The sequence below is a fragment of the Sinohyriopsis cumingii genome, chromosome 1 (assembly GCF_028554795.1).
Source record: "Sinohyriopsis cumingii isolate HCF-2022 chromosome 1, ASM2855479v2, whole genome shotgun sequence".
In the NCBI taxonomy this organism is placed as follows: Eukaryota; Metazoa; Mollusca; class Bivalvia; order Unionida; family Unionidae; genus Sinohyriopsis; species Sinohyriopsis cumingii.
This window is the reverse complement of record NC_142961.1, coordinates 81889098-81909191: the sequence shown is the minus strand read 5'-3', so window position 1 is coordinate 81909191 and position 20094 is coordinate 81889098. Positions and strand designations below refer to the sequence as shown.

Below are 20094 nucleotides of genomic sequence, written 5' to 3'. Positions count from 1 at the left end.
CATCTTTATTTTGGAACTTTTAATCAATCTAAAATTTTAAATCTGAACTTTTAATTGGCTCTATATAGCCAATATGGTGCTGACATATTTTGAAAGCACCTACCCATCTACGTATTAACTACCTGCCCACCCACCTACCAAAAGTAACATGGCATAAAAGTAGAGATAGTAAGTTGATAACAAACAGATTATTTTTATAATTATGTGACCCATTTGTGTGAGTGTGTCATGAATGAGCGAATGAGTCAGCAAGCAAGTGATCAATCACAGTGCATGATGGGATGCTAATGAAGATTCCATGCCCACTATCAAAAGCCCTTAGCACTTCTCCAATCATGTTGGAATGAACAACACTTTACTCATTCTAATCTTGTATACAGTGATAGTCATAATTTAAAAGAACTGCAACACTTGTACATTTCCAGTCCAGTGGCCTAGTGGTTAGAGTGTCCACCTCAGATGCAGGAGGTCTTGGGTTCGAACTCCAGCTGAGTCATACCAAAGACTTATAAAAATGGTAGTAACTTCTGCCTTGCTAGGAGCTCAACATTAAGAGGTTAGTGTTAGGACTGGTTGGCCTGGTGTCAGGATAATGTGACTGGGTGGGACATAATGCTACATGTCTGTGGCATGATGCCCCAGTGCTAGACATCACTATAAACTGCCACAATGCAGACATCGTAGCGATATGACTGAATATTTTTTAAAGCTACATTAAAAATCCAAATCACACACATTAATCACAGGTTGTGCCTCATATAAAAAGCATGGCCCACTCACCTAATTCCTATACTCATTCTTTGCATTCACAATACACAATTATCTTCTGGAGGGTAACAAATCATAACATAGAATGTACAATCATTAATATGTACAGTTTACAAATGAATAAATATATTTACTCGTACTTCCAACTGACTTGCATGGTCTAGCATGGAGGAATCAATCTGATCAGAAACACAAATACTTAACTCCTGTAAGTAAGCATAACATGTAGGTCACAGAGACCTTTTTTGGTGTTAAGGGCAGTGTAGTAACAGAAATGCATCCAATTATCAAGTTCCATGACTGGAACATAAACAGCACAGAAGAAATAAACTTATAACACAATAACTGAACAAAGTCATGGAGACTTCTTATCAAGATGCATCCACACACCAAGTTTCATGATTCTATGGAGAATAGTATGCATACAATATGCCAAAAACTCATGTGGTCATGAGCAAAATTGCTAAATGTTAACCAAAGGTAATAAAGATAAAATTTTCCTCAACAAGATGCATCCACAAGATTCATGATTCTGTACTGGATAGTATGCACAGAACATGTGATCATAAGCTAAATGCAACCGAAGCCAGTAAAATGTGAAATATTGGCCACAGTGTCCTCTTTTGGTATGGATACAGACTAAAAGAGATGCATAGAATTACCTAATTTATTGATTAAAGCATGAACAGATCCAAAGTTAGTAAAATGGAAAATATGGATCACTGTGATCTACTTTTAAGATGAGCGTATATTACTTGACAAGATACATCTTTGCCATATTTCATGATTCCTGGTATAGCAGTATTTTAAGGCCAATAAAACACCAATGTGACCATGGACTAAGTTTGTAAAAATAAAAAATAGCCAGTAAAATGTTAAATGTAGGTTACATGTCCCATTTTGCTGTAAGGGTTTGGTGCTAATAAGGGTGCATATAACCATCTAGTTATGCAACCATCTTGCACAATCATCACTTTTGACTGAAACCATAGCAGTGAAGCATGAAATATGGGTCATAGCAACTCACTTCTGTGATGACAATGCAGTACTACTCATCAAGATGCATACCCTCCCTAATTTTCATGAATCTAGTTATAGTAGCATACAAGCAGGTTGCAAAAACCTACTTGGTCATGAATTAAACACAAAAACTTAACATAAGCCAGTAGAAATGTGATATGTTTGTCACAGTGACCTTCCTTTATGGTATGGATGTGGTACTAACAGAGATGCATAAAATAATATTGTTTCATGGTTTTATTATTACCAGCACTTGAGAAATAAATATAAATTGCACAATTTAATCAAATTCAGTGAAGCATCAAATAAAGGTCACAGTGGCCAACATTTGTCATGACGGTGTAGCATTCATCTCACCTCACCAGTTTTATGTACCAGGTGTAACAATATTTATATAGTGTGCAAAATAACCTGAGCTAAATGCAAGAGCTTAAAGAAAAATGTATAACTAATTTACATGTTTGTACCAAGTTAGTCCCATCAGCCCCCTAACCTGCAAGGATATGCTATGAAATCCACTCAAAACTGTGCCTATGGCATAGGAAGAAAGAATGGTTGACATTCAGTGAGAGTGTATGTATGTATGTACTTGAATCTGTGTGAATGCTGATGCTGACACCATATGTAGTAAACAGCCTATTTCTTCTTCATAGAGGTGGGTTAATAAAGGAGATATTGCATAGAAATGTTTGGTAGAACAATCAGGTAGTACAATGTATAGAAATGTTGGTAGAGCAATCACGTACTACAATAATGTAAAAATGGTAGAACAATAAGGTAATGTAATTTTGTTCAATCATAAGTACAAATTCTTGGTAGAACAATTAGGTACTGTAATTATGTTCAACGATCATATATAAATGTTTGGTAGAACAATCAGTTATTACAAGGATGTAGAAATGTTTGGTAGAACAATTAGGTACTATAATTATTTTCAATGATTATACAGAAATGTTTGCTAGAACAATCAGGTATTACAAGGATGTAGAAATGTTTGGGAGAACAATCGGGTATTACAATAATGTAGAAATGTTTTGTAGAACAATAAAGTACTAAGATGTAGAAATGTTTGGTAGAAAAATCAGGTACAATAATTATGCTCAATGATTATATAGAAATGCTTGGTAGAACAATCAGGTATTACAATGACTTAGAAATGTTTGGTAGAACAATCAGGTATTAAAATAATGTAGAAATGTTTGTAGAACAATTAGGTACTATAATAATGTTCAATGATGATGTAGAAATGTTTGGGAGAACAATCAGTTATTACAATGACATAGACATGTTTGGTAGAACAATCCATTTTTAAAATTATGTTCAATAATGATGTAGAAATGTTTGGAAGAACAATCAGGTATTAACAATGATGTAGAAATGTTTGATAGAACAGTTGGGTACTACAATTCTGTTCAGTGATGATGTAGAACCATGAGAATCATATTCAGCCTCATTAATATGAAGCTGCATGTATTAATATGAAGCTGCATGTATTAATATGAAGCTGCATGTATTAACATGAAGCTGCATGTATTAACATGAAGCTGCATGTATTAATATGAAGCTGCGTGTATTAATATGAAGCTGCGTGTATTAACATGAAACTGCATGTATTAATATGAAGCTGCATGTATTAATATGAAGCTGTATGTATTAATATGAAGCTGCGTGTATTAACATGAAGCTGCATGTATTAACATGAAGCTGTATGTATTAACATGAAGCTGCATGTATTAATATGAAGCTACATGTATTAATATGAAGCTGCATGTATTAATATGAAGCTGCGTGTATTAACATGAAGCTGCATGTATTAATATGAAGCTGCATGTATTAATATGAAGCTGTATGCATTAATACGAAGCTGCGTGTATTAATATGAAGCTGCATGTATTAATATGAAGCTGCGTGTATTAACATGAAGCTGCATGTATTAATATGAAGCTGCATGTATTAATATGAAGCTGTATGTATTAATATGAAGCTGCATGTATTAATATGAAGCTGCATGTATTAATATGAAGCTGTGTGTATTAATATGAAGCTGCATATATTAATATGAAGCTGCATGTATTAACATGAAGCTGCATGTATTAACATGAAGCTGCATGTATTAATATGAAGCTGCATGTATTAATATGAAGCTGCATGTATTAACATGAAGCTGCATGTATTAATATGAAGCTGCGTGTATTAATATGAAGCTGCATGTATTAATATGAAGCTGCATGTATTAACATGAAGCTGCATGTATTAATATGAAGCTGCGTGTATTAATATGAAGCTGCGTGTATTAATATGAAGCTGCATGTATTAATATGAAGCTGTATTTATTTATATGAAGCTGTATGTATTAATATGAAGCTGCATGAAAAATTTGGTTGAAATGCAATGATAATTAATGGATACATTAATTGTGTTATTGTTTGGAACAAAAGATGGGTGGGTCTGACAATCAGGGATAGCCTCTCTCTTCGAGCTCCTGCCAAATCTAGGTGGGATCCATTAATAATCAAGAAAAATGGCATGAATTCTGTCAAAACAAAAGTGGGGTTGTATAATGGATAGATGGAGTGATGGACTGATGGAAACATGCACACCAACAGGACCAAGGCAATATTTCTGGTTTTCTGCAAAATGAGGGAACTATAAAAACTGGCAAGGGATTTGTCATTATTTTCTTTAAAGAACAAGATTTCATGTAATAGATTAATACCACATTCAATGTAATAAATAAATGCAAGATTTTATATAATACATAAGTATCACAATCTATGTGAAAAATACCATATTCCATGTAATAAATAAATAGCATATTAAGCAATACAATGCTAAATGGTAGAAATGCTGACACATTTCATAAATTTCTATAAAACAAAAGATCTCACCAACAATGGATATTCCCAAACTCTTCCCAGGTTCTCTCAACAGTTTGACAGTCCGTGGTGGTCCCCAAGTTTGAATCCCCTCTGAAAGATGACCCTTTAGAGGTGATGGGGATAGCTTGCGTTGTGGGGATGATTCAGGAGTACCATTTTCAGATCCAGGGACCTTTCTGGATGGCGAGGAGGGTGTACTGCCACCATCTGTGGATGAACTCTCTGTCTTGAGTAATGGACTGAGAGTTGATCTGGAAAGCAAGACATTCATGTAAGCCTGATAAACATGATAGATAATACAGTAAACTCCATTTATACTGAAATCAGATGTAATGAAATATTAAACATTACCTGCACATTGCAAGGTCACTTCAAGTTTTTTTCAATGTAATATTTTACTTTGCTAGTAATAAAATTAAGATTTAAAGAAAAAAAATTTATTAGTCCCTTGATCAATATATATCTGGAATGTAGCACATATGGACAAGTAACCTGTCAAATGTGGAGTTTAGTTTATCTGGACAAGTAACCTGTCAAATGTGGAATTTAGTACACAATACAGATGAGTAAACTGGGAAATATAGTTTAGTACACATATGGATGAGTGTTACCTGTTCAAATGTGGAGTTTAGTACACATATGGACAAGTCACCTGTCAAATGTGGAGTTCAATACACATGTACAAGTAATCTGCCAAATGTGGAGTTTATGGGAGAACATTTTGGACAAGTAACCTGTGATATGTGGAGTTTAGTATACATATGGACAAGTTACCAGTCAAACGTGGAGTTTAGTACACATATTGACAAGTTACCTGTTAAATGTGGAGTTCAGTACACATTGAGAAGTAACCTGCCAAATGTGGAGTTTAGAACACATAGACAATTAACCTGCCAAATGTGGAGTTTAATACACATTAACCAGTCAAATGTGGAGTTTAGTACACATTAACCAGTCAAATGTGGAGTTTAGTACACAGTAACCAGTCAAATGTGGAGTTTAGTACACATATGAACAAGTAACCTGATAAATGTTGATTTTAGTACACATATGAACAAGCAACCTGTGAAATGCAAGAATTAGTACAGATGCAGACAAGTAATCTGTTAAATGATGAGTACAATACACATCTGCAAAAGTAACCTGTCAGATGAGGAGTTTAGTACATGTATGGATAAATAATCTGCAAAAAGTTGAATTTAGTACATATCTAAACATGTAACACATGAAATGAGGAGTTTAGTACATATGTGAAAAACTAAACTGTGAAATGAGGAGTTTAGTACATATGTGATCAGTTAACCTGTGAAATGATGAGTTTAGTACATATGTGAAAAACTAACCTGTGAAATGAGGAGTTCAGTACATGTATGGACAACTAACCTGTGAAATGAGGAGTTTAGTACATGTATGGACAACTAACCTGTGAAATCAGGAGCTTAGTACATGTATGGACAACTAACCTGTGAAATGAGGAGTTTAGTACACACATGGACATGCAATCTGTCAAATGTGAGCTTAGCAAGCATATAGACAAGTAACATGTTCATTAATATATTATGTTCCCAATGCAACAGATTGATAGCTTCATGTTTCAATATAACATGTCACAAAATTCCTTAAATATTAAAAATTTCCAACATTATAAAAAGATACTCATGCAATTTCTAAACATAACTAAGTTAATTTTAATGGCAGATAACAGATTTGCTCACATCAGCAAAAGAACAGAAAAACTCTCAAATGAAACATAAAAAGAATTTTATGGTTGGTGCATGGTCTTTTAGCCAAAGTCTTAGTGCATGGTTTTTTAACCAAAGTCTATGTGAAAGAATACAACACTATAAATAATTATGACTTGTTAAAAATGTCATGATGCATGAGCACCATCATGTTACATTCACTGCATAATGATCAATCCTGACAGTCATATCACAGTCATTTCATAATGATCAATCCTGAAATTCATGTCAGTCACTGCATAATGATCCATCCTGACATTCATATCAGTCACTGCATAATGATCAATCCTAACATTTATGTCAGTCACTTAAAATGATCAATCCTGACATTCATGTCACAGTCACTGCATAATGATCCATCCTGATATTCATGTCATAGTCACTACATAAAGATCAATCCTAACATTTATGTCAGTCATTGCATAACAATCAATTATGATATTCATGTCATAGTCACTGCATAATGATCAATCCTGACATTCATGTCAGTCACTGCATAATGATCCAGCCTGATATTCATGTCATAGTCACTACATAAAGATCAATCCTAACATTTATGTCAGTCATTGCATAACAATCAACTATGATATTCATGTCATAGTCACTGCATAATGATCAATCCTGACATTCATGTCAGTCACTGCATAATGATCCATCCTGATATTCATGTAAGTCACTGCATAAGAATCAATCCTGATATTCATATCATATACCGCTTCGGTGGTCTAGTGGTTAGAGCGTCCGCCTCGGAAGCAGGAGGTTGTGGGTTTGAACCCCGGCCGAGTCATACCAGTACCATTACAAAAATGGTACTAACAGCTGCCTCGCTAGATGCTCAGCATTAAGAGGTTAGTACTAGGACTGGTCGGCCTGGTTTCAGAATAATGTGACTGGGTGAGACATGATGCTACATGTCTGCAGCATGATGCCCCAGTGCTAGACATCACTATAAACTGCCACACTGCAGACATTGTAGTGATATGACTGAAAAATTGTTAAAGCTACGTTAAAAATCCTAATCACACTCGCATATTCATGTCATAGTCACTGCAAAAGGATCCATTGTGATATTCATGTGATAGTCACTGCACAATGATCAATCCTGATATTCATGTCATAGTCACTGCATAATGATCCATCCTGACATTCATGTCATAACTAGTATTATAATCGGGTTCCACTGATATGAATTTATGGAACTTGTGAATAATACAATTTATTATATATTTCCACCAGCTGGTTTTTCATTAGATGACACATCATATAATTTGTGAAATTATGCATTGCAATTCTTCAATTTAGTGGTGTCATTAAGTTAAATTCTTAAGATTTCAACTGGTATTTTGTTAGAGTTCTAAAGCAAATTAAATTGCATTTGTTTCCTTCTGAATCATGTTATAAATGAATTAATGACCTTTATTTCAATGGATACTGACCTTGCTTCATGTTGATTAATATGAAATTTACTAGTTCATTAACCCCAACAAAGGTCTACAAGCAAACACCATGTAGTGTATACAAGTATATACTTATAAATTAATTTCTTAAATGAACAAAAACAAACTTTTCATGCCAAACACCATCTACTTAGTCATACAGCTACTTAAGTAGAATCATTAATATCAACAATCTACAGAAACTAATGATTTGCCAAGACTGTAACAAGATCTATACATTACACCAGATATCTCTTTATTTTGGTCCCATTTATCACAAAAATCATTATTTTAAAATAGAATATGGTCCATTGTATCACAAAGATATTTATTTTTAATTGTAACTGGTCACTTTTGAATTGTAACAAATACCAGTTGAATTGTATGATGCTAAAACTTAATGACACCATGATCCCTAAAATCATTATTTTAAAACCGTAATTGTTTCTATGTATCACAAAAATCATTATTTTAAAACAGTAATTGGTCCCATGTATCACAAAAATCATGATTTTATAATAGCAATTGGTCCTATGTATAACATTTTTTTGTTTTATATAGTGATTGGTCCTATGTATCACCAATTTAAAAAAAATAATGATCGATCCCATGGTATCACAAAATCATTGTTTTAAAATAGTAATTGGTCCCATGCATTGTAAAAATCATAATCTTAAAATAGTAACTTGTCTTATGTATCAAAAAATCATTATTTTAAAATAGCAATTGATCTCATGCATCATTAAACTATTTTAAATAGTGATTTGTCCCATGTATCATAAAATCATTATTTTAAATAGTGATTTGTCCCATGTACCATAAAATCATTATTTTAAATAGTGATTTGTCTTCTGTATCATAAAATCATTATTTTAAATAGTCATTTGTCCCATGTATCATAAAATCATTATTTTAAATACTTATTGGTCCCATGTATATAAAAAATCATTATTTTACAATAGTGATTGGCCCCATGTATCACACAATCATTAATTTAATTACTGACTTGTTCTATGTACATGTATCACAAAAATCATTATTTTAAAATAATGATTGGTAATATGTAAAGAAAATCATTATTTTAAGAAAGCAGTAATTTGTTTCATGTATCACAAAAATCATTATTTTAAAATAGTGATGGGTTCCATGAATCACAAAAATCATGATTTTGAAAGTGATGGGTTCCATGCATCACAAAATCATGCAGAAAATAACTAACAAAATCAGGAATGGAGGAGAAGAAAAATGCAATAGCTTTTACCAAATGAAACATGCCCCTATAATTTTTAAAGAATTGCTCTAGCATATCAAGTGCTTTATTTACTTTTTCATTCTTTTATATGACAATAACAAAGTGCTTCACAGAATTTGGTTTCTCACCTGTATCTATGTCAAGCAACTAACAAACATAACAAAATATAACCAATTTCTTCAACTCTGTATTCATCATAACAAAATATAACCAATTTCTTCAACTCTGTATTCATCATAACAAAATATAACCAATTTCTTTACCTCCATATTTGTTATAAGAAGATATAACCAATTTCTTTAACTCTGTGTTAATCATAACAAAATATAACCAATTTCTTTAACTCTGTGTTAATCATAACAAAATATAACCAATTTCTTTAACTCTGTATTCATCATAACATAATATATAAAATTTCTTGATCTGTGTATTCACCATAACAAAATATAACCAATTTCTTTAACTCAGTATTCACCACAAAAAGTATAACCCATGTCTTGATCATCATCATAACAGAATATAACCAATTTCTTGATCTGTTGTTGTTGTTCTAGGGTTTAACGCCATTTTTCAGCACAAGAGAGGCTATACATGGCAGCCAGTATAACTGGTGGAGGAAGAACCCTGGAAAACCCAGGGAAGAACCACTGACCCATGATAAGCTACTGGCAGGCTTTCCCACGTACCCACGCTAGCAGAGCCTTGGATTTCTTGATCTGTGTATTCACCATAACAAAATATCACTAATTTCTTTAACTCAGTATTCACCATAAAAAATATAATCCAATTTGACCCTTTCAAGAAATGTGGACTTTCTGCACTAAAGACAGTTGATCCATTCAATTCATTAGTGTGCTAAGTGCATGAGAATTTGTTATAAGTAGTCCTTTTTCACTACATAAAGAAAAAGATATTGATACCCAAAACAATCTACATAACATAAAAAAGAAAAAGACATTGAAATCCAAACAATCAACCTAATCTAATACATAAAGAAATTACACTGATAACTAAACAATCCACCTAACCTAATAAATAAAGAATTTGATACCCAAACAATCTACCTACTATAATACATAAAGAAAAGACACTGATACCCAAACAATCAACCTAATCTAATACACAAGAATTTGATACCCAAACAATCTACCTAAAATAATAAATAAAGAAAAGACATTGATATCCAAACAATCAACCTAGTAATCTAATACACAATAATTTGATACCCAAACAATCTACCCAATATAATGAATAAAAAAAAGACATTGATATCCAAACAATCAACCTAACCTAATACACAAGAATTTGATACCCAAACAATCTACCTAATATAATACATAAAGAAAAGACACTGATACCCAAACAATCAACCTAATCTAATACACAAGAATTTGATACCCAAACAATCTACCTAATATAATAAATAAAGAAAAGACATTGATATCCAAACAATCAACCTAGTAATCTAATACACAATAATTTGATACCCAAACAATCTACCCAATATAATAAATAAAAAAAAGACATTGATATCCAAACAATCAACCTAATCTAATACACAAGAATTTGATACCCAAACAATCTACCTAATATAATAAATTTAAAAAAGACACTGATATTCAAACAATCAACCTAATCTAATACACAAAGAATTTGATTCCCAAACAATCTACCTAATATAATAAATAAAGACATTGATATCCAAACAATCTACCAAATCTAATATACAAAGACAGTGATACTAAACAATCTACCTAATCTAATACACAAGGAATTTGATACCCAAATAATCTATCTGATCTGATACGTAAAGACTCTGATTCCTAAACAATCTAATCAGTCTAATACATAAAGAAAAAGACATCGATACCCAAACAATCCAACTAATCTAATAAATAAAGAAAGACACTGATGTGTTGTGTTGTGATTTGGATTTTTAACGTAGCTTTAACAATTTTTCAGTCATATTGCTACGATGTCTGCAATGTTGCAGTTTATAGTGATGTCTAGCACTGGGGCATCATGCTGCAGACATATCCCACCGAGTCACATTGTCCTGACACCAGGCCGACCAGTCCTAACACTAACCTCTTGATGCTGAGCACCAAGCGAAGCAGCTGTTAGCACCATTTTTGTAAGTCTTTGGTATGACTCGGCCGGAATTCAAACCAAAAGAAAAACACATTGATACCCAAAGAATCCACCTAATCTAATAAATAAAGAGATTGATTCCCAAACAATCTACCCAATCTAATACAAAAGGACGATACCAAAATAATCTAACTTATCTAATACATAAAGAAAAAGTTGTCGATACATAAACAATCTACTTAATCAAATACACCCCAGAGCAGCTGAGAATGATATTCCACATCTGAACTTTGACCCCATCCAAAACCCCAAGGGACACCAGAGGATGACACTCCACATTCCCAAGCTCCGAAGGGGCAGCAGATGATAATACCAGACTCACAGATGGTTATGACAGGTAACAAAAAATCACCATAAAGTTTGGTGAATTTTAATGCAGCAGTTGAGATGTGGTTATAGTCAGCCATTCAGATGGACAAAGGGTATCACAATATACCCTGACTCTATTTTAAAAGCAAAATAGTTTAATATAAGGTTACATAAAAAAAGAAATTTTGTTTTACATAATGCATGCTAAGAATGGTTGTCTGCATAACTAACTCCTGACAGTAGTAACAAAGCATATTTTTAAACACAAGGAAGCAAGGATGCAAGCTTACCGGTAGTACTTTGGAAAAATCCTTGCAGAGAGCAATGGTTGGAAGAGAAAATACATTAAAGATGAGAAAATACATTAAAGTTAAAAATTCCTAATGTATTTAAAACCGATTCTACTAATATTATATGTGCTGTATGTACTCATAACTCTGATCCTACTCCAAACTGCAAGGACCCAGATCTGCCAAGGCATTACGTGACAGCAGATCTGATTCTATGCAGCTTGTTAGGAATAATCAATAGAACAAACAACACAAACACACACTGATCTGTTAGCAAATCAGGGTCATTATTTTATGTGCAGTTTAACTTTTAAGTGATAAACTCCATTCTGCAGTAAGTGTTGTGTCTTCTTTTTTAGGCATGTATATATTTATTCCAGAAGAAAAGATTTCAATGCCTCATACCTCCTTGACTTGGGTATTTTCTGCTAATTCATTAGCTGAATGGGATTGCACTCATAGGTGTGTGTACATACATGTAACAGAATCAGGACATTAAATCAGGCGATTTTAAAAACTGTAGTAGGTTGTTGAACTGATGGAAACAGTCATCATAATATTTCTTTTAATTTTTCAATTATGAAAAGCAGTAGATACCAAATATAAAATGGTGTGTGCATTCAAAATAATGTTTTAATCCTACCACTAGTAGAATCACATGTATTTTAGTCTTATTACCAACAGAGTCACCCACTGCCAGTAGAATCACATGTATGTGTTATAGTCCTACCACCAGCAGAATCACACGTATGTGTGTCTGAGTCCTACCATCAGCAGAATCACATGAACACGGGTGGATTTTTTACTAAGGGTAATACAGCAAAACTTCTGTTATAACACAGTGGTTGGGGTGCCTTCATACTTTGTACCATATGCTGCAATATCCAAGCAAGTCAGTTAACTTAAGACTATACTGCATACTGATATTATTGCACATGTATCCTCTTTGCTGTACAAGACAGTGATAGGAGGCACACAACTATGGGCTTCAGTTACCAACTTGATGCATATTACATGAGGAAAACTTAAAACAATTACATAATTAACTTATTTCTGTCTGTCAGAGAACCGACATTCATTGGTACATACCTGTACATGTACAGTGTATAAGGACATTGGCAAATGACGTGTAAATATTTTGAGCATGTGTAATCAAAAGTTAATCTCAATGTCTCCATAATAGTAATTCCATCAAAAATGTGCACAAAGAAACATTGTCTCTAGAGTTTTGTTTGACTCCATTCAAATCCAAATATTTAATGTTTTGATAATGTACCTAAACCAACTTAAAAAACACCGTATTATCCAAAAACATTCATATATACTGGGCATGTCAAAAGGTTCTGTTTTTTACCAAACATAAATCAGATGTCTTTAAAAAGAAACTTGATTTTGTGTTTGATAATATATTTTATTTAAAATTCATACCATCAGGCAATCAATGGTATTGACCTAGTAATGTACTTGAGATGAAAAATTCAACATATATGTATACTGCCAGATGAAGTTTGGGAGCAATCCATTTGATTTCATGGGTAAGCAGTTGAGTTATTCTCTAAAAGACAATGGAAAACCTATGTTCATTGAAATATAGGTTCATAACTATGACTTTCCACTACTGCAAAGTGAAAGAAGTGGTATGTCTGATTATAACTGCATATCTCTCCAACCCTACAACTTAAATGGTTCTGTTCCAGTCAGTGTTGGATAACAGCAGAGCTTGTGTAACTTTAGCATCACAATGATAAGTGGATTGTGTATACTGATGTGACTGAGCAATGAGCAAAGCTGCTGACAATTTGGGCAATAAACTTGCTTTAATGAATTAAGCAAAGATTATCAGTGGACAGAAACCCAAATTATAAACTGAATGCTGAAGATAATTGAACTGAAATTGTTGACACAGAAAAACTTTTGCGAATTCTTGTTGATAAAAATCTAGGCTCAAGAATTTAGCATTTACAAAAGTTCTCTACAACTCAACCATCTGAAGTTATTTTGTAGTACATGAATTATCCTTCTTTTTCTGATAAATGCTACACAGTCTGGGGAAATACAGCTGACAGCAACAGTGATACAATACGCAAACTTCAAAAAAGGGCAGCAAGAATTATTCTAAATTTACCATTTGATACAACATCCAAAATTATATTCTCTGAATTGAACTGGATAAAATCTGAACACAGATTAGCCTACCACATGTCATTATTAATTTTCAAAGTTAAGAATGAATGTTGCCCTCAGAATCTGCATGGTATGTTACAGTTTAGGTCATAAGAACAACACCAAGGACCTAACTGTGATTGATTACAAATGACCAGTCTAGAATACAATTTTTAAAAAAATAACTTTTAAAAAATCATTTGCTTATTCTGATGCAAATGTAAGGAATGAACTCTGCATAACCATTAAATTAGAAACAAATCTAAATATATTCAAAACAATATTGAATAACCATTGTTTTCCCTTAAATTGGTAGGTAAATTAATTAATAAATTTGGGTGAGACATTTTTGACCACCAGTCTGTTCAGAGCTTGGTTAGGTGTATGCCAGATGTCTGAGCAAACATTTGTTGCCTACTGTGTACCCTGGATTAAGCAGCAATTAATACAGGATACACTGATGTCACACACAAAATTAATATAATAATGGCTTTACTGGTTCAATAATAATAATTAGATTAACAATTATCAGCTTTGAAACAGCTAATGCCTTTGAGTTCATATTAAAATGATAAGAAAATTCTGAATTGCATCTATGGGTCAGTACACCACTTTAAAAGTGCTTTCCCTGGGTCCCATGTATGCTTTAATGGAACAGCCCTCAAATATAAGCAAAAAGCAACAACATTTTCTTCATCTTCAAAAGTACAATACATTTCACCAGAGTACTCAATCAAAATCTTGTTTATTTATGCACTAAAGCTTTGTAGTACTGTTTATACTCAAGCCCAACTACAAACCACACAGACCCAGATCTGCCATTGCAAAATGTACTGGCAGATCTGGGTCTGTGTATAGTTTTTTGAAGTAATCAGTAGAACAAATAACAAAGACCCTGATCTGCAGGCACATTATGCGATGGCAGATCAGGATCTTTGTTATTTGCAGTTTGACTTGACATATCAGTAAGTATATCTGGTGCTTCGCATTTTTTTGGAAATTATCATAAAACTTAATGAACCATTCCATGGTGATGTTATATCTGAATTCATGTTATAATATAGTGTGTTATACCAGCCTTTCACAGTAACACTTTCCTAAGGACATCATAGTCTTTGTGCGGCTGTATTCTAGGGTATATAGGGCTGTAAGGGGGAGGAGAGGGTTCTGTAACTAGGCTCATCAGGAAGTTCGAGTGCTCTTTGCAGGTCATACTTACTTTGGTGAAGGCATCATAGTTCTCGTGGGGCTGTGCTCAGAGGTGGAGGTGGAAGCAGTTTCACGGTAAACAGCAGCATCAGCGCTTGGGATGTATGAGATACTGAAATAAAAATGGCAATCAAATCACTGTTTAAGTCAAAACAAAACTGCCAAATGAAGTGTATATACAATATGTTTACTAACAAGTCAGTTTCAATGTGCATCCAAAATGTGCAAAAAGGCATAATTTTTTAATTTTTCTTAAGTATGTTTCTAAAGTTAATGTGTTTTTATTTTGACTGTAGCTGTGTATGATGAGGTTTAAAGTACTCCCATTTGCTTGTATCCACCCTACCAATTTTAAAAATATTAGGCATCAAGGATATAAAACAAGTCATTTCATTCATTGATTTATAAGTTTTAACCTGCCTGTTGCCAGGAAGTCCCAAATACTGTTAAATTCTCAGTGTTTTGAAACAAACTGTTGTTTCTTAAGCAGTATAGTCGCCAAATTTGCATGGGCCAGTCTATGTTTTCAAGCAACAGATGTAATTTACTTTGCAATCAGTGATTATCTAAATATTCCGTAAATTTTGGATTTACATCTCTTTCAGCGCGTGTATACAAGAGTTCTGTCTATTTATTTGTTCAATTTGTTTTAGAAATATTATAACTAGACAATGCAAATATTGGACTATTTTAGAATCCAGAAAAGGACAGTGAGCAGTCTGTCTGCTTGTTTATATCAGAAGCCTATGTTTGCTTTGAAACACCATCAAGTCAGCAGCCTCATACCAGCTTAAACCAACTCGCTCTGAGATAGCAGACACCCTGGTAGGAGTTTAAACTGTACCTTGCTCTGACATAGCAGACACCCTGGTAGGAGTTTAAACTGTACCTTGCTCTGACATAGTAGATACCCTGGTATGAGTTTAAACTGTACCTTGCAATGGCACAGCAGACACCTTGGTGTGAGTTTAAACTGTACCTTGCTCTGACATAGACATCCTGGTATGAGTTTAAACTGTACCTTGCAGTGGCACAGCAGACACCCTGGTAGGAGTTTAAATTGTACCTTGCTCTGACATTGACATCCTGGTATGAGTTTAAACTGTACCTTGCTCTGACATAGTAGATACTCTGGGATGAGTTTAAACTGTACCTTGCTTTGACACGGCAGACACCCTGATATGAGATTAAACTGTACCTTGCAATGGCACAGCAGACACCCTGGTGTGAGTTTAAACTGTACCTTCCTTTGACTAGTTGGTATCCTTCAGAACCTATTGTAGAATTCTGAACATAAAACTGTCTCATGATAAAGTAAAGACTACTTACTGTCAACAATGGTAAGCATCAACATCGCAGTTTTATGGAAGACTAATTTGACCAAGTATCTGAAATGATTTTGGAAGTTGTTTCTCAGGAACATGGTGATTACCTTGAACCTTGTTCAAAATGTCTGATTCACTTTTTTCATCAATTTATATTGATCTTCGATTTTTGCCAGTATAAGGCCATCGAGTAATTTAATCACTAGCACAGCAACACCCATATTTTGTCAGAAAATACATCATTCTGTTGGCAGGGTGGGGTGGGGCAGCTTGTTTTACATTCATACTTTTATTTCATTTGACATTATTGTTTGTACTTTTACCTGTCTTCAAATGCTAATCAACAGATGCCAAGTCCATGAAAAGTTATGGGTCACTCGACACACAGAGAGACAAACCTGCCTGCAACAACGTTTGGTACTTATGACCCAGGGGTCATATTGCATACAGGGAGGGATATCACATGATACCCATCTTGAAAATAGACACCCAGGGGCATCACATTACAGCCATCCTGCAGATGGATACCCCAGGTGTATCACATGATACCCATCATGCAGATGAATACCCCAGTGGCATCAAACAACACCTGTCTGGCAAATGGATCCCCCAGTTGCATCACATGACACCCTTCTTGCAGATGGACACCTAGGGGCAACTAAGTACAAAGTTTTGTGAATTTTCAACAAGCAATTTAGGAGATCATGCAGTAAAAGATAGAACTAAGGATGAATGTCAACATACAGAGAGAAAGCATCACAATAGGTCCTACTAAAGTGTAGGGACACATAAAGACAGAGGGCATCACAATCTGTCCTACTAATGTTAAGAGTCATGAGACAATATGCATCATAATCTGTCCTAATAAAGTGTAGGGACACATAAAGACAGAGGGCATCACAATCTGTCATACTAACATGTAAGGACACAGACAATAGGCATCACAATCTGTCCTAATAAAGTGCAGGGACACATACAGACTGAGGGCATCACAATCTGTCCTACTAACATGTAGAGACACAGAGACAATAGGCATCACAATCTGTCCTACTAAAGTGTAGGGACACATAAAGACAGAGGGTATCACAATACATCCTACTAAAGTATTGGGACACATACAGATAGAAGGCATCACAATATGTCCTACTAAAGTGTTGGGACACATATCGAAGGAAGGCATCACAATATCCCTAATGAAGTGTTGGGGCACAAATCATCTGATTTGCTTTTTCTTCTGTTTTACAGTTGCTTTATTTGAATGGCACTGAGTGTATGACTTGTGCTTGCTGGGTTGAAGTCCTGAGTTCAAGATCTAATTTCTGTATTGAGTTTTACATGTTTAATTTCACCTATTTCTTTCTCTATCTTTATTCATAGTCTCAAACCAACTAAACAGTTTTCTTTTCCATCAGTTTCCCATGATCAGAAAATAAAATGAAATATTTTAAATAGAATTTCAAGCAAATATGTTCATTTAATATTTCTGGATAGAATTCTACATCAAAGATACATTTTTGCTTGGGGCTTATCATCTTGTTTTACGTTTTCTGTCTCTAATGCTGATATCTGTTTCCTACCAAGCGCAGTAACAGCAATTATCCTTGAAGAACTTATGTATTTGTTTGTTGTTCAGTCAAGTTTACTGTTACCTTCTGGATGTATATCAAAATACCACTAATCAATAAAATCAAAATGCAACTAGTCAATAAAATCAAAATACCAGTGGTTAAGAAATTAAAACTACCACTGGTCAATAAAATCAAAATACCACTGGTTAAGAAATAAAAAAATACCACTGGTCAATAAAATCAAAATACCACTTGGCAATAAAATCAATCATTATCCTACGGTTAAGCAGCACAATTCATCTACTTACATTTTGTGGCCACATTTAAATGGTTCCAAGATATAACAATATGTCTTTCAAAGTACAAGCATTATTAACTCCTTAATGTGATATTTAAATCTTGTACAGTACTCCCTCATTATAGGGATGTCCCTGGAAGTCAAAGAGTAAACTGCCTTACAGTGAGACTGCCTTATAATGAGGTATATCATAAAGTACTCTCTCATTAAAATGCTGTCCTGAGAAGCCACAGAATATACTGCCTTACAGTGCTCCCTTACAATGAAGTATATTAAACAGTACTCTTTCATTATAATGATGTCCTTGGAAGCCACAGAGTATACTGCCTTACAGTGAGACTGCCTTATAGTGAAGTATATTATACAGTACTCTCTCATTATACAGATGTCATTGGAAGCCATAGAGTATACTGCCTTACAGTGAGACTGCCTTACAATGAAGTATATTAAACAGTACCCTCTCATTATAAATATGTCCCTGGGAGCCACAGAGTATACTGCCTTATACTGAGACCACCTGTTGAGATGCTTGTTGAAGAAAAAAGTTATTAAACTTAACTGCCCTGAATGAGCATGTCCAAGCCATCTTAATTATGGCTTATTGGCAAGTTAGTGATCAGCAGCAAATTTTCTTTCAACTCGGATTTCACTCCATAAACAAAACACAAAACATGATTATTTCAGCAATCCAACTAGTGTAAGTGTGTTTCGTTTATGAAGGCAAAATTTTGAAATGAGCCAAGAGTTAGCAAAGGATAAGCCATTAGCAACACAAGCAAAAATAAATAACAAAGTCTGACTTTGTGATGCATAGCAGCAAGGGGGTAGCATTTGTTATGCACACAGTGCAAACACCATATGTATAACAGACATTATAGAGTAGGGGGCCCCGAGTGGTCTAAAGCGTTCTGCGTTATGGATCACTGCCATCTCACCTCTGTCTGCGTAGGTTTGAGTCTCGGATTCTGCCAATGTGGGTATGTGAGAAAGCTTGCCAGTAGCTTCTCGAGGTCAGTGGTTCTTTCCAGGGACTTCCCGCGTTCTTCCTCCACCATTAATACTGGCTGCCATGTATAGCCTATCGTGTGCTGAAAAATGGCGTTAAACTCTACAACAACACTAACTTATAGAGTATTCAACATTCCTGGCCATAGCAACACAATCCAGCTTGTTTGACACTCCATCTCAGAAATGCAAGTATGTGAGAAAGCTTCTTCCCAGTGGTTCTTCCCCTTGGATTCTTCTTCCATTAAATATACTGGATGCCATGTATAGTCATGTGCTGATAAATGGCATTAAAGCCACACAAAAACCAAATATCATCTTCTCTGCTGGGAAAAATTCAACAAGATCTTTTGGGGAATCCAGAACAACAGTACCTTACAGTCTCTAGTGAGTGCAAAAATGTGCACAACTGATACTTGCATTACCTTTCTTTTTTCATCAAATTTGAATTGCCAGTAAATAGCTTACATGGTATGATAATTTGTTCTCAATTGGATCCCACCACTTTTTTGGGTCATGCATACTAACTCCAACATATAGGATCTCAAAACATACTATTTGAGTCCCTGAAAGCTGTCTGGAAATCTTGCCTGGGCAAGGCATTTTATCTAACCTTATATAACTTTCTCTGAATGCGACTGGATAAGCTAGGTCATATGGAGACCATATAAATCCCATA

At 34.3% G+C, this 20094-nt stretch overlaps 1 protein-coding gene across 5 annotated transcripts in view; it reads right to left on the bottom strand.

Moving 5' to 3' along the window:
- Positions 1-20094, bottom strand: part of LOC149807235 (multiple PDZ domain protein-like) — a 453425-nt gene that overhangs the window by 224027 nt on the left and 209304 nt on the right. For 4 of the 5 annotated variants that reach the window (XM_089963870.1, XM_089963884.1, XM_089963890.1 and 1 more), the window contains 3 exons: positions 15230-15331; positions 11848-11868; positions 4677-4918 (listed from right to left, as the gene is read on the bottom strand). In XM_089963870.1, coding sequence (XP_089819996.1) covers positions 4677-4918; positions 11848-11868; positions 15230-15331 — 365 coding nt within the window. The remainder of the gene's footprint in view (positions 1-4676; positions 4919-11847; positions 11869-15229; positions 15332-20094) is intronic. The other variant, XM_089963877.1, reaches the window with a different exon arrangement.